Here is a 16,082-nt window from a genome sequence, read left to right on the forward strand (position 1 = left end):
ACTGTCTTAATCAATGTTCTGTATTCTCTTTGAATGTTTTACACTCATCCCAGTTTGAAATGATAAGTTTGAATGAAAAAGGATGTGCTGTGGAATGACTTTTGGAAGCTTCCATCTGTGTGTGTGTGTTTAAACAAAGTGGTTGCGTGGATGTTTTGTTGTTTGCTTTAATGTTTTAATGTTAAGAAAGGATTTAAACCTTGGAAGGAAGCATGTGCTCTTTCCTTTGTCTTGAAGTAGAAATTATAAGAGTTAGTTGAGGAGTTAAGAGAAGAAAATAAGTTATTTTGTGGAAAGGTAGAAAAGCAGGAACAAAAGACTGAGGTCTATGAATTAGTTTAAAGTATATCAAGTCAGTGAAATACAGTATTAATCGCAGAATATCTCGATTTACGAACGTCAGATAGTTTAGTATTCCGAACTAGTTAAAATTATGTACTGCCGTCGGAATTTCATGAGCCATCAAGGTTCAAGGTTTGCCAAATATAAAAACACTGCAAAGCTTAAAATCTAGCCAGTTAAGAAACCAAAATGTTCCTAATCAAATAACTGGTATGTATTGTACCTGCTTTGATTTTGATTCGGTGCCTGTTATTTTTCCTAGAGTGCAGGGGTTTTGATCTGGAGCTCAGTTTAAAAATGGAAACGGCTTGAATTAAAAGAGTTTGGATATCACGGTTACGATGTGTAAAGTGGTATGATACAACTGCCGCTTGATTATTTTTATTATACAGTATAGCACTGCCATATAGACACAAGAATAACATCAAATCCTGAAAAGCCTTAACCAACTTTGTATGATATATTCATATACTATATTGTGTATTGATAAAGACATAATTATTTTGTGAAGTACTGTGGTGCAGCGCTTGCACGCAAACAAATGATCAAATTAGAGATAATGTAAGAGTACATCATATAAAGATCGGAACTGTATGGCATGTGATTTTAATGGGGAATGCGATGTCTTTTGATAAGATTACATACAAATGAATGGATGTCCAACTGCAGCCAAAAAAGGCCAGTACAAAGTGTTATTTAATTCACACTAAGCTTTCTATGGAAGGGGGATATATAGTTAAAATGTATAATGCACTAGCTAAAGCCATACGAACATCAGGGAGAAGGTGGACAGAGGTATTGCCCACTAGTTTAAAGAAATTAAGAGCTCCCACAAACCGGACAACCGGATTAACCCCTTATGAGCTAATGACAGGACGGGCGATGCAATTACCAGAAGGCATCATAACAGGTGGGACCGATGTCGGTCCACTAAAAGATAAAATCAAGAGATACGTTCTGGACCTGAGCACCCAGCTAAAAGGGATGCGCAAATTGGTAAAAGACAATCAGGAAATAAAAGACGCAGAGAGAGAGCTTGAAATGCTCCCTGACGTCCCAACAGTGGGAAGTCGCGTCCTAGTGAAAACACTACCCGACAAACCAGGGTTTGCACCAAAGTGGAATGGGCCATATGAAATTATAATTAGTGGGGACACCTGTACCTGTATAGACATAAGAGGGAAAGGTGTCTGGAAGCACTGGACGCAACTGAAATTATACAAAGGAGATAAGTAGCTAAATTGATGAACTAACAGAACTGCTTTCCTCAACACAGGCAAAGACTGCAAGCAAGAGCCGGCGTGCACGGGTTAATAAATGAAATAACTGTAAAAAATTGAATTGTAGTGTTAAGTTTTATAACTGTTGCGAATATGTATGTAATCGCGTATGTAATTGTATTATTTTGCGTTGTGGCAACTGTAAATCTGACTGGGCTAGAAGATAACTTGTTTTACAAAGCTCACATACATTTACACGGGAATCGGACTGTATGTTACCCGTTAACCCAATCTGTAGAAGCCCTATTTGTAGCCACCCCTGGGTGGACCCCTCATGACTTATATACTGTAGATACATCAGAGACATCAGGGACAAATTGGCAAATATAAAAGAGGTTTACAGGGAAGATGTGTGGGACTTGTAAACCCCACAAATCCTACATGCGAGGGGTCCCAAAAGGAGGGAGGAAAAGCTTGCCCAGATACTGCAAGCTATCCGCTTTGTTTCACGGGGCAGGGATGGGGATGTGCCTATGCCTTAGTCCCCAAGAATGATTCTTGTGTACAGACACAGTGTGTCCGTCAACATTGTCGGATTAACAAGGGACAGATTACTTGTATTTGTGATGAACGGAAATGTTTAAATATAACCGCGTGAAGACAGCTTATTTGCGGGCAATGTAATGGAACTCACGTAAGCTCAGCCAAATGGACATACCCCTTTGATACTTACCAGGTGGTGGGATCAAACGGGAAGCCAAATAAACTGAACAATTGGCAGTATGAGCAAACTCATAATCAGGACACTAAATGTTACCGGGCTAAGAAGGGGTATGTATTCCTCTTCAATGGTACCTACATGACAGAAACATCAAACCTCCCAAACCGTTTTGCGGTAGGAACAATTGGGCCACTGACTGTTCCATGCCCTCAGGAGGGGTACATTCGGAGGAGAATAGTAACCCGGGCTATTAGCAGGGAATTCTGCGCTGACTGGGAAGCCCCGGGTACACTGGGATCCTCACTGGGGTATGGGTTCCTCGGAGCTTTATCTCTAGGGGGGTCAGCCGGGGTAATTGGAGCAAAGAATAGAAACCATATTGTTTGTGGACTAACAATCCTGGGAAACAGCACTTCAAAAGCATTGGAGGCTGTTAACCAAGAAATGGCTGAACTAAGATTGTATGCTCAGCAGACACGATACGCAGTGGACTACCAGTTAGCACAACAAGGGGGAGTATGTGCAATCATAGGCAACAAATGCATAACCCATGTCACAGATGAGTCTTACAATATTACACAGGTCATCAATGACATCAGGATGCAACTTGATAACTTTAGACAGGGACCCAAGAGAGGAAGTAGTTGGCTGGCATGGCTGGTGGGAGAATCCTGGGAATCGTACCTGTTACATGGATTGGTCATACTCATTGTCATTATAATTGTCTGTTGTCTGACTGTGGGATGCCTTAAAGTATGTTTTAAAATAATGTTGACAGGAAATGTGCCAGGAGCCAGTGTGTACATCGAAGAAGAGCCCCTAATGAAGATCCCTGAAGATGTCAGAAGAAATGAAGATACTGGAAGAAATAAAGACATCAAAAGAAGCAAAGAAGGAGAGAAGAACGAAGACCTGTATATGTGAATGTATGATTGTTGGTCTGGGGATTGTTCACGCTATAATCCGACCAAAAAGAGGGACTGTAAGGGGAAAAATACAAGGGAGCACACTTTAAAATGGCAATACAAGAAAGCACACTTTAAAATGGCTGCCGGGCACATAAAGGGTTAACTGGGAAAGAAGCCAAAAGAGCAGACACAGGCTCCTGCTGTTCAGAAATCACTTTAAATTAAAACCTAACAGACAAGCCATTTCCAAATTACAGACAGTGACTCATAGCAAACAAACACCTCAGGAAGCCAAGCCAAGGGTCAAAACATCTTTTAAGATAAGGAAACCCCGAAACAAAGAGCTTAGATTAACGTTTGGGAAACGCGGGAAAATATGAATGCGAGGAAACTGACCATTGACAGATACAGACATGAGGAAATGTACCCATTCATATTATGTTAAATGTCTATATCTGTTTGTACTCACTTAAACATGAAGGAAATGTACCCATTCATAAAATGTTAAATGTCTATACCTGTTTGTACTTGCTTAAACGATGTGATAATGTTCGAATCACCGGTTTACCTATTGTGTAAAGGGTATAAAAATGAACCGCTCCTGACATTCGAGTGAGAGAAGGTTTGCTACAGACATGTGCTTTGTCTCCATGGAGCTCCGTTTAATAAATCGTATTTTCTGAATCTCGAAGTCTGACTACCAGTGGATTTTTCCCACAACAGAGGGGATGTGAGAAAGCTCTGGCTGGTAAAAGTAGGGAAAATCCCCAGGATATTCTGTCAGTGTATCAACAGGAAGAGGATAATCAGGGAAAGAATAAGGCCCATTCGGGACCAAGGGGGAAATCTATAGATGGAGCCAGAGAACAAATACTTCACATCCATCTTCACCCAAGAGAATGAGGGTGAAGGTATGAAACTAGGAGAGAGACTGCGAGGTTCATGATCAAATTGACATAGTAAGTGACAAGATATTGGAAGTGCTGGCTGCCTTAAAAGTGGACCAATCACCAAGTTCAGATGATTTGTATCCCAGGCTGCTGTGGGAGGCAAGGAATGAGATTGCAGGGGTTCTCTGGTCATGAAGGAAGTGTCAAAGGACTGGAGAACAGCTCATGTGATTCTGTTATTTAAGAAGGGTTGTAGAGATAAGCCAGAACTGCAGATCAGTGAGTCTCACGTCAATGATAAGGAAACTGTTGGAGAAAATACTGAAGGAAAGAATCTATCTCCACTTGGAGAGCCAAAGCTTGATCAGGAATATTCAGTGTGGTTTCGTCAGAGGGAGGTCATGCCTAACAAATTTAATTGAATTTTTGAGGAGGTGACCAGGTGTGAATATGATGGATTTCAGCTAAGCCTTTGACAGATGGGAGACTTATAAAGGAGGCAAATGCACGTGGGATACAGGACAATTTGATGAGGTGGATTCAAAATTGGCTCAGTTGTCAGAGAGAGAGGGTAATGTCAGAAGGCTGTTTTAGTGACTGGAAGCCAGTGTCCAGTGGGGTACCACAGGGATCTATGCTGTGTTCCCTATTATTCATCATTTATAAAAACAACATAGATTACTATGTTGGGGAGGGGATAGGATTAGTAAGTTTGTGGATGACGCAAAGATTGGCCAAGTGGTTAACAGTAAGGCTGAGTGTCTGGGGCTCTAGGAAGATATAAGCGGGATGGTCAAATGGGTAGATGGAATTTAACCCTGAAAAGTGTGAGGTGAAAAACATTGGAAGTAATAATTTAGCAAGGAAGTATTCAATGAACAACATGACACGAGGAAGTTCTGAGGAACAAAGTGACCTTGGCGTGACTTTGTCTGTAGATGGAAGGTGGGGTGGTAAAAAAGGCATTATGGTACACTTGCCTGAAGAATTTTGGTGAGGCCACAGCTGGAGTACTGTGTGCAGTTCTGGTCACCACGTTATAGGAAGGATGTGATTGCGCTGGAGGGAGTGCAGAGGAGAATCACCAGGATGCTGCCTGGGATGGAACAATTAAGTTGTGAAGAGAGGTTGGGTTGTTTTCATTGGAGCAGAGAAGACTGAGGGGTGACCTGATCGAGGCGTACAAGGTTATGAGGGGCATGGACAGGGTGGATACCTTTCATTGAAGGGTCAGACATGAGGGGACATGGGTTCAAGATGAGGAGCAGGAGGTTTGGGGGGGATGTGAAGAAAAACTTTTTTATTCAGAGGGTGGTGAAGGTCTGGAATGTGCTGCCTGGAGGTTGGTAGAAGTGAATTGCCTCGCATCCTTTAAAAAGTATCTGTATGAGCACTTGGCATGTCACAACATTCAAAGCTATGGACCAAGTGCTGGTAAATGAGATTCGGTAGGTAAGTCAGGTGTTTCTCTTGTGTTAGTGCAGACTTGATGGGCTGAAGGGCCTCTTCTGCACTGTGCGATTCTGTTTTTTACTTAATGGGTAAAAACTCTTACTAAACTGCAGATTGACAAAATCTTCAGTTTGTTTATGACTATCATAAACTATGACTATCATGAGGTGGCACAGTGGTTAGCACTGCTGGCTCACAGCGCCAGGGACCCGGGTTCAATTCCCGGCTTGGGTCACTGTGTGGAATTTGCACATTCTCCCCGTGTCTGCGTAGCTTTCCTCTGGGTGCTCTAGTTTCCTCCTACAGTCCAGATATGTTCAGGTTAGGTGGATTGGCCGTGCTAAATTGCCCCTTAGTATCGGGGAGATTAGCAAGGTAGTCTGGGGTTACGGGGATAGGGCCGGGTGGGGTTGTTGTTGGTGTAGGCTTGATGGGGTGAGTGGCCTCTCCTGCACTGTAGTGAATCTATGATCATACTTTAAAAAATCAATATTAAAATCCCCACATACAAATCCCATCCTCTTTTCGTGAACCTTAGTTAACATTCTTTCCAGACTATCTTTAAATGTCCCAATGTTAGTTCCTGGTCTCCTGGATACACAACTAACAGCCACATTTTTACCTTTCTCAATAATAATTTCCACAGTTATGTTTTCCATCACGACATCAGTATCAATGTCCAAGTGACTTCTAATTAAAAATTCTACCCACACACAAAGCCAGAACCCCTTTTTTATTTGTCCGATTAATGTAGCTCATCTCATAGCCTTCAAATTCAAATTCATCACCCCTCCCTAAATCAAGCCAAGTCACTGATACAGTGACCACATTCAACTGGGTTTTAAAATAATTCAAATACTCTGATCTTCTGAACGTTTGGGTTTAAACTTCTATTCTTAAGTGATACAACACCTTTCGAACTCTGAGTCATTATTAAATTGTTTATCAGTTTAATAGTTATAAAGTTGAATTATTAGTGTTACAAGTAGGCTTACACCAACACTGCAATGAAGTTACTGTGAAAATCCCCTAGTCATCACACTCCAGCTTCTACTTGGGTAGACTGAGGGAGAATTTAGCATTACCAATGCACTTAATCAGCAAGTCTTTTGGACTATGGGAGGGAACCAGAGCACCCGGAGGAAACCCGCACAGACACAGGGAAAATGTGCAGACTCTGCACAGACAGTGACCCAAGCTAGTAATCGAACTCAGGTCCCTGGAACTGTGAAGCAGCAGTGCTAACCACTGTGCCAAAGTAAGCACATTAGGCACATTGCAGAACTAAGGTTCATAGTTTGAGGATAAGGGGTGAATTAGGACTGAGGTGAGGAGAAATGTCTTCACCCAGACAGTAGTGGAATTTACTACCATAGAAGTAGTTGAGGCCAAAGCGTTGTGTGATTTTGAGAATAAATGATCTGATTAGATTTATTATTGTCACATGTATTAGTATGCAGTGAAAAGTATTGTTTACTAATGAGATATAGCTCTTGATATCCCTTAAAGGGATCAAGGAATATGGGGGGAAGGGGGATCAGGATACTGAAATTGATGATCAGCCATGATCAAAATGAATTGCAGAGCAGGCTCGAAGGGCCAAATGGTCTCCTGCTTCTGTTTTCTATGTTTACAGCCTTGGGACCCAACAGAGTTCAACAACTTCAGACTATGACTTTTCTCCTCCATCTTAAACCTTTTTAAAGAAATATTCCACACATGAATTGCCTCAATGCAAATCCCCCGCCCCCTCCCACACCGGGCCATCTGTCTTTTGTTCTCAAAGTTGCTACATTTCGTTTCAGTCTCTCCCAGCTCCAGTTGAATATCTGACATAATCTCCCTCTCTCCAGTTCTGATGAAGAGCCAAAGTCACTTGAAACGTTGACGCTGTTTATCTCTCCCTGCAGATGCTGCCAGACCTGCTGAGTATTTCAGCTTTCTCTGTTCTTGTTTCAGATTCCAGCATTTACAGTATTTTGATCACAATCATTACAATTAGCAATTATACTGTGAAAAAAGTTGCTTCTGGGATCAATATTACATTTAAAGTCACACCAATTACACTCTGTATAATTAAAGGTCTTAAAACTTAACCCTTCACACCTTTCACAAATATATAATCTCATTTAATATCCCCATCCAGAGATGAATTCATATTTCTTAATCCATTATCAATGCTCTTAACTGGGAAGATTCCTGACTGTGACGCCATTGTGCCTTTAAGAATTTTTTAAAAAATCATGTTCTCTGCAGTTTGTTTGTAAGCAAGGCTGTTTTTTCATTTTGGCACTGGCTGCCTGATTAGGTGTCCTTTGACTGCTGCTTAAATGGTTTAAATGGGGTTTTGTTTATTTTCACTCTGGGCCTAATGCACTTTCTGGGAGTTTACAACCTTTTGAAGTGTTGTGGGAAGATGGACAAGTCAAAGTCAGGTGGTTCCTTTACAGAGGAATCCAAGGATTCACTTTCAGTTTTAGTTAGGAGCTGTGTGGAATCCAGACTGAAAGGCAGTATTTCTGTGCCTCTCTCCCTGTTAGTAGAAATTCTACTATGTTAGAAGCAGTTTTTTTTCACCTTCCTGGAGTGAAAATTCTGATGTTGGTGGTTTGCTAGCTAGAGGCCAGAATGACGTTATCCTGACCTCAAGGTGCTGGGAGTTCCAGAATGGAGAAGCCAGAGTTTCAATTCTCTATCCAAAGAACTCATTCACAGCAGGTATTGCTGAGCTGCAAAACAACAGGAGCATTCTTATTTTCTGTACTAAACCTGAGACAGCTGTATGTTTATAAGGAGGTTTGTTGCACTGGAACAATGCATTAAGTTATTAAGGTTTATACAATATCATAGTTCTTTTTTTCTTGTTTGTAAATGGTAAAAGCTATTGCTAATTTTCTTTCCATGTGTCAACTGCATTCTTCATTAAACTTTGTTTGATAAAAGCTCCCTGGTGGGTCATTTAAATCATACCTGAATTGAAACATCTCAGGCTTAACCTCGCCAAATTGAAAGTGCAAAACGTATGGTCTAGGCTGACTTCATAAAATACCTTAGAATTTCTGACCTGGATTATAACACAGGCAATGATTACAGTCCCGATTACTGCTTTCCCTACCTGTGTTTCTGAGTTATATCGGAACACAATCTGTTCACTCATGTTTTATGTATCGAACGCTCAATATTCACATTAATCATAGTTTCTCTATGAATCCCATCTCGTAAAATGTGTGATTTGATGTTAATAAAATGCAGCCACAAACTCATCACAGTAAATGTAACTTTATTTCAATCTAATTGCATTCACTTTCGCTTCTTCGAGATTCCCGTTCAATTTAACAAATAGCTTCTAGTTCCGAGTCCGAGCTGCTTGAATCATCTTTTGTTTCCTTATCGACTGTGCATGTCTGCCGATATCAGTGTTCCTCCTCGTGAGATGCTCATTGATACACATCAAATTCCTCCACACTGGTGAGCACTGCTGCCTCACAGCGTCTGGGACCTGGGTTCGATTCCGGCCTCGGGTCACTATCTGTGTGGAGTTTGCACGTTCTCCCTCAACTCAATTTTCCCAACTTATCCTCAAAGCCTTGATTTCCTCACTGATTAAAAATCTGTCTATCTCAGCCTTGAACATACTTAACGACCCAGCCTCTACATACCTCTCAGCAGTAAAGAATTCCACAAATTCGCTACCTTCTGAGAGAAGACATCTTTTCTCATCTCTGTCCTGAAGGGGTGACCTATTACTCAGATTATTCTCTCTGGCCCTAGACTTTCCTACAAGGCGAAACAACCTCTCAGCATCTACCCCTGTCAAGCCCCCTGAGAATCTAATATACCTCAATAAAGTAATTCTTCTGAACTCCAATGAGTTACAGGCCTAACCTACTCAACCTCTCCTCATAAGAAAATCCCTCCATACTCAGGATCAACACCTGGACTGTCCCCAATGCCACCGTATCTGTGCCACTAGGAGAGCATAGCACTGCTGCCTCACAACGCCAGGGAGCCAGGTTCGATTCCTGGCTTGGGTCACTGACTGTGCAGAGTTTGCACGTCCTCCCGTGTATCTGTGTTTCCTCCGGGTGCTCCGGTTTCCTCTCACAGTCTGAAAGATGTGCGGATTAGGTGCAATGGCCATGCTAAATTCCCCCTCAGTGTACCCGAACAGGTGGCGGAGTGTGATGACTTGGGGATTTTCACAGTAACTTCATTGCAGTGTTAATGTCAGCCTACTTGTGACACTAATAATAAATAAAATAAAATCTTTTCTTAGATAATGGGACCAAAACTGTTCACGATATTCCAGCTGTGGTCTAACTAGTATAGTGTTTAGTTTTCCCTATTTTTATATTCCATTCGCTTTGAAATAAAGGCCAACATTCCATTTGCCTTCACTATTACCTGCTGAATTTGCATGCTAGCTTTTTGTGATTTATGAACAAGGACCCCCAAATCCCTCTGTGCTGCAGCTTTCTGCAGTCTTTCTCCAATTAAATATTATTCAGCTCCTTTATTCTTCCTACCAAAGTGCACAACTTCACATTTTCTGAAATTATATTCCATCTGCCAAGTTTTTATCCACTCACTTACCCTCTCTCTATCCAAAAGGGTGAACCAATTAAACAAAGCAATGAGCACAAAGGACAAATAAACAGAATGGATAAATTAATGAATCGAAAGGTTCCTCCAAACAGCACTGACCAAGAACATAAATGCCAAAGGAAACTTGCAAACTTTAACCACAATGTCCTTCCTTGGGGTGGAGGGGGGAAGAGGGGGGTGATGATGCAGTCCAGCTGGCAGACAGGCCGGAGAACCCCCCTCGATCACCCGCTGCCTGGAACTGTTGATAAGTTTGGCCAGGCCCAGTAGCAGATTCACCTCTTCCCTCCCAGCAACCCCCCTCCCCATCGAGTGCCTAAAGATCAGGAACGTAGGACTAAAGTGAAAACAAAACGGGAGTAAAAGCTTTTCAAATAGCTGACAAGGGAGTGCAGTCTGTTACAACTTACACACATATGGCTCATGGACTCCACAAGGCTGAAAAAAACACAGCATCTTGGGAATATATGAACCAATACAACCTATGGTTGAATGGGACTGCTGCGTGCAGTGCCCACCACCCCAGGACTCCGATGGAAAAAGCATTATATGGGCTCAAGTAACCATCCAATCAATGCACTCCATCTGTATAGACTGATCTCAGTTGATACAATGAACATCCATAGTCTGAATATAAAAGGTTTCTATTCAGTTAGACTGGCCTGGTGTCTGCACAGGCTGCATGACTGAGTGAATCTCTTTCCACACTCAGAGCAGGTGAACAGCCTCTCTCCTCTGTATGTACTTGCAGGTTGGATGAATCAGTGAATCCATTCCCACTGAGCAGGTGAACGGCCTCTCACTGGCATGTATTCGCTAGTGTCTACGCAGGTTGGGTAAATGAGCTAATCCCTTCCCACATACAGAGCAGGTGTATGGCTTCTCCCCAGAGTGAACACGTAAGCAGATTGGTTGAGTGAGTCTATCCCTTCCCGCACACGGAGCAGGGGAATGGCCTCTCTCCAGTGTGGATAGCCTGGTGTCGCAGCAGGGTTGATAACTGAGTGAATCCCTTCCCACACAAGGAGCAGGTGAATGGTCTCTGCCCACTGTGAACTCGCTGGTGTGTTTGCAGGTGGGATGGCCATGTGAATCCCTTCCCACACTGAGAGCATGTGAATGGTCTCTTCCCAGTGTGAACTCGCTAATACTTCTCCAGGGCTGATGAATCACGGAATCCCTTCCCACACTTGGAGCAGCTGAACAGCTTCTCCCTGGAGAACATTCGCTGGTGACTCCACAGGTTGGATGAAAGAGTGAATACCTTTCCACACACAGAGCAATAGAATGACTTTTCCCTGGTGTGAAGTCGCTGGTGTCTCGCAAAGCTGGATGCATCCCCAAAACACTTTCCACACTTAGTACAGATAAACAGCCTCTCCCTAGTGTGAATTCGATGGTGAATCAGAACACAGGAAGACCTTCTAAATCCATTCCCACACTCAGTACCAATGAATGGCCTTGTCACAGCATGAACTCGCTGGTGGGTCAGCAGACTGGGAACCTGATAAATCCCTGCCCACACACAGAGCAGAGGAATGGCCTCTCTACAGTGTGAACTGCCAGGTGCCGCAGTAGGGTTGGGAACTGAGTGGATCTCTTCCCACAAATGGAGCAGGTGAACGGCCCCTCCCCAGCATGGACTCGCTCGTGTGCCAGCAGGTTCGATGACAGAGTGAATCCCTTCCCACACTCGGAGCAGATGCTCGGCCTCTCCCCGGTGTGACTGCATCGATGATTTTCCAGCTCTGATGGAGCTTTGAATCCCTTTCCACAGTCCCCACATTTCCACAGTTTTTCCATGGTGCGGGTGTCCTTGAGACTATCTAGATTTGACAATCAGTTAAAGCCTCATCCACACACAGGACACAGGTACAGTCTCTCCCCGCTATGAATGCTGCGATGTATTTTTCAGGCTGTGTAACTGGTTAAAACTCTTTCCACACAGTGCACTGGAACACTCTCACTCAGATGTCACAAGGCTTTAAGAGATAGACCTGGGCCAACCTGTCCAGAGTCTGCACCCTCCCTGGATTCACTTCGTTTCCCTTCAGTTGCTGCAAGTCCCCAATTTCCCCCAGAATGAGGGGAAACATTGATTTCCTCACAGATGCGCAGAGGAAGAAGTTTTAGTCTGAAGCTCATTGGCTAACTTCTGCATTGACATCACAATGGAGCCTAAATCAGCCAATAGGAATCCGCCTGCTCCTCGGTGACGTCTCCGGGTTCCAGTGCGCAGGACCGGCGCGTGGACACGGGAGCCCCGCCCCCACCCATTGTTCACCTCCCCCTGCACCTCCTTGAGTAAAAATTTCCAGGCAACCGGCTGACGGCTCCGGCCAGAGCGAGAAGTCGCTCAGTGATCGCCCCCTTCCCCCAGGCCCGGGACTGCGCATGTCCAAGGGAGAGGGGCGGCTGCGCATGTGCGAGGGCGAGCCCAACCCCGACGACCATGCTGAGGAATTAACCAATGGGAAGAGTTGGAGGACCGGAAAGACTCTGGTCCTCCAGCCAATCAGAGGACTAGCTTTGTGCGGAAACACACACCCGAGTGAGAGTGTTCCAGTGCACTGAGTGTGGAAAGAGCTTTAACCAGTTACACAGCCTGAAAATACATCGCAGCATTCACAGCGGGGAGAGACTGTACCCGTGTTGTGTGTGAGATTTAACTGATTGTTTAACCTGGAGAGTCACAAGGACACCCACAACATGGAGAAACCGTGGAAGTGTGGGGACTGTGGGAAGGGATTCAAAGCCCCATCTGATCTGGAAATTCATCGACGCAGTCACACGGGGGAGAGACCATTTAATTGCTTTGTGTGTCAAAAGGGATTCACTCGATTATCCAACCTGCAGACACACCAGCGAGTTCACACTGGGGAGAAACCATTCAGCTGCTCTGTGTGTGGGAAGGGATTCACTCGATTATCCTACCTGCTGAGACACAATCTCACTCACACCCAAGAGCGGCCCTTCAAATGCTCTGCCTGTGGGAATGGCTTCAAAAGCTCTCAGGCACTGTTGATCCACCAGCGAGTTCACACTGGAGAGAGGCCTTTCACCTGCACCGTGTGTGGGAAGGGATTCACTCGGTTATCCCACCAGCTGAGGCACAAAGTCACTCACACCCAGGCAAGACCCTTTAAATGCTCTGCCTGTGGGAGCAGACACAAAAGCTCTCAGGAACTGGTGTCCCACCAGAGCATTCACACTGAGGAGAGACCGTTCAGCTGCTCTCATTGCACAAAGAGATTTAGAAGGTCATCTAACCTGCGGGTACACCAGCGCATTCACACTGGGGAGAGGCCATTTACCTGTTCGATGTGTGGGAAGAGATTCACTCACTCATCCAACCTGCGCACACACAATCTCACGCACACTCAGGAGAGACCTTTTAAATGCTCTGACTGTGGAAGTGGTTTCAAAAGCTCTCAGGATCTGTTGATCCACCAGAGAATTCACACTGAGGAGAGACCGTTCAGCTGCTCTCACTGCACCAAGCGGTTTAGAACATCGTCAGCCCTGCAGACACACCAGCAAGTTCACACCAGGGAGAGACCGTTCAGCTGCTCTCACTGCACAAAGAAATTTAAATGGCCGCACAACCTGCGGATACATCAGCGAGTTCACACCGGAGAGAAACTATTCGCTTGCTCTGTGTGTGGGAAGGGATTCACTACTTCATCCAGCCTGCTGAAACACAAAGCCACTCACACCAATGACAGCCCCTTTAAATGCTGTGACTGAGAGGCTGACTTTAAAAGCTCTCAGGAACTGATGATCCACCAGTGCATTCACACAGGGGAAAGACTGTTCACCTGCTCTGTGTGTGGGAGAGGCTTCAAAACCTCTGGAGAACTGGTGTCCCACCAGCACATTCACACTGAGCAGAGACTGTTCAGCTGCTCTCACTGCACAAAGAGGTTTAGAATATCTTCAGCACTGCTAAAACACCAGTGAGTTCACACCGGGGAGAGACCATTCACCTGCTCGGTGTGTGCGAAAGGATTTACTCGGTTATCCAGCCAGCACAGATACCAAGTCACTCACACCCAGGAGAGACCCTTTAAATGCTCTGACTATGGGAGTGGCTTCAAAAGCTCTCAAGAACAGATGTCCCACCAGTGAGTTCACACTGGGCAGAGGCTGGTCACCTACTCTGATTGTGGGAAGGGATTCACTCGGTCAGCAAACTTGGTGAAACACCAGCGAGTTCACAAGTGATTACAGTTCTGGGATTATTCTTGTGAATCTTTCTTGCCTCTTCTCCAGTGTCTCTATTTCCTTTTTCTCAATGGAGATCGCAAATAGAACATGTAACAGCATAGCACAGGAACAGACCCTTCAGCCCACGATATTGTATTTAACATGACACCAAATTAAACTCATCCTTTCTGTCTGCCCTTGGTTCATAATCCTCTATTCCTTGTATATTTATGTGCTTATCTAAAAGCCCCTTAAATGCCCCTATCTATCTGCCTCCACCATCACCCCACACAGCGCGTTCCAGACACCTACCATGCTCTGTGTCAAAAACCTTGCCCCTCACATCATCTTTGAACTTTCCCCCTTTCACCTGAAGTGCATTTAAGTAATATTAAACATTTCGACTCTGGGGAAAATATTCTGACTATCAACCACATCAATGTCTCTCATAATTTTATAAACTTCTATTAGGTCTCCTCTCAGCCTCTGCCACGCCAGAGAAAACAACCCTAGTTTGTCCAGGCTCTCCTTATAGCTCATACCGTCTAATCCAGGCAGCATCCTGGTAAACCACTTCTGCACCCTCTCCAAAGCCTCCACATCCTTCCTGTAATGTGGTGGGCAGAATTGAATGCAATGCTCTAAGCGCGGGCTACTAAAGTTTTATAAAGCTGCAACATGACATCCTGACTCTTGTACTCAATGCCCTGACCAATTAAGGCAAGCATGCCAGATGCGTTCTTTACCACCCTATCTACTTGTGTGGCTACTCTCAAGGACCTATGGACTTGAACCCTAACATCTCCCTGTACATCAATGTTGTTCAGGGGCCTGCCATTAACTATGTACTTACCCTCAACATTTGATCTCCCAGAGTGCAGCACTTCACACTTTCCTGGATTAAAATCCATCTGCCATTTGTCCACCCATATCTGCAGTGGCTCTATGTCCAGCTGTATCCTTTCACAACCTTCTACACTATCGAAAGCCTTACTACAATCCATGTACACAACACTGTTCTACCCTCATCGATCACCTTCGTCACCTCCTCGATAAAATCAATCAAATTAGTAAGATGTTGACAGTGCTCCCAATGCAGCCTTGTGATGAAAATGTAGACTGGTTCGGTGAAATGTAGATAACAGGTAGAATTGATTTTGTGATGACGCTGAGGTGATGTTTCCCTCTGCGCAATTTTGGAACCCCCCCCAAAGGCATATACCTCACCTTGTAATCTTAAGTAATTGTGCGTGAGATAGTAGGAAGCTACTGGTTTTGGTAAATTAAAGCAGGATCTGCCACCCTCTATCATGAACAATTCACAGGTCTTTATTTTAGAACAGGTGACAACTTTATTAAAACAAGTAACAAATTGAATAAACTCCCCAAGAGAATGCTGTTCCAATTACAAGACTCATTCAGGAACAATGAAATAAATCATTACAGAATATAATCACTCTCAAATAATATACCAGGCGTTTGTTAGCAGTATGAACTTTCTTCTGATGCTTCGGTCTGGAATACTTTCTGAGTTGGTTTCTGCTTTTATTAGATGGTGATTTGATGAAGACATATATTAAAACTGCAGTATTTCATATCAGAGCCTCGCCTACCCTCTTTCCCCCTAAGAGGTAGCAAGCATACTCTACCCGTTATTTCCCCTTGTTTGGGTTTAAATACCTCACAGTATTCCTGCAATTTGAGTGGCTTGAGGCTGTCAACAACACTCAAATTTGAA

General features: G+C 44.0%; 1 protein-coding gene across 1 annotated transcript in view; it reads left to right on the forward strand.

The window, feature by feature from the left end:
* The first annotated feature begins 12,532 nt into the window (after positions 1-12,532).
* Positions 12,533-16,082, forward strand: part of LOC144510912 (uncharacterized) — a 31,847-nt gene continuing 28,297 nt past the window's right edge. Inside the window, 2 exon segments of the mRNA XM_078240969.1 lie at positions 12,533-12,561; positions 13,306-13,884. Coding sequence (XP_078097095.1) covers positions 12,533-12,561; positions 13,306-13,884 — 608 coding nt within the window.

This window comes from Mustelus asterias, chromosome 23 (genome assembly GCF_964213995.1).
Source record: "Mustelus asterias chromosome 23, sMusAst1.hap1.1, whole genome shotgun sequence".
NCBI lineage: Eukaryota > Metazoa > Chordata > Chondrichthyes > Carcharhiniformes > Triakidae > Mustelus > Mustelus asterias.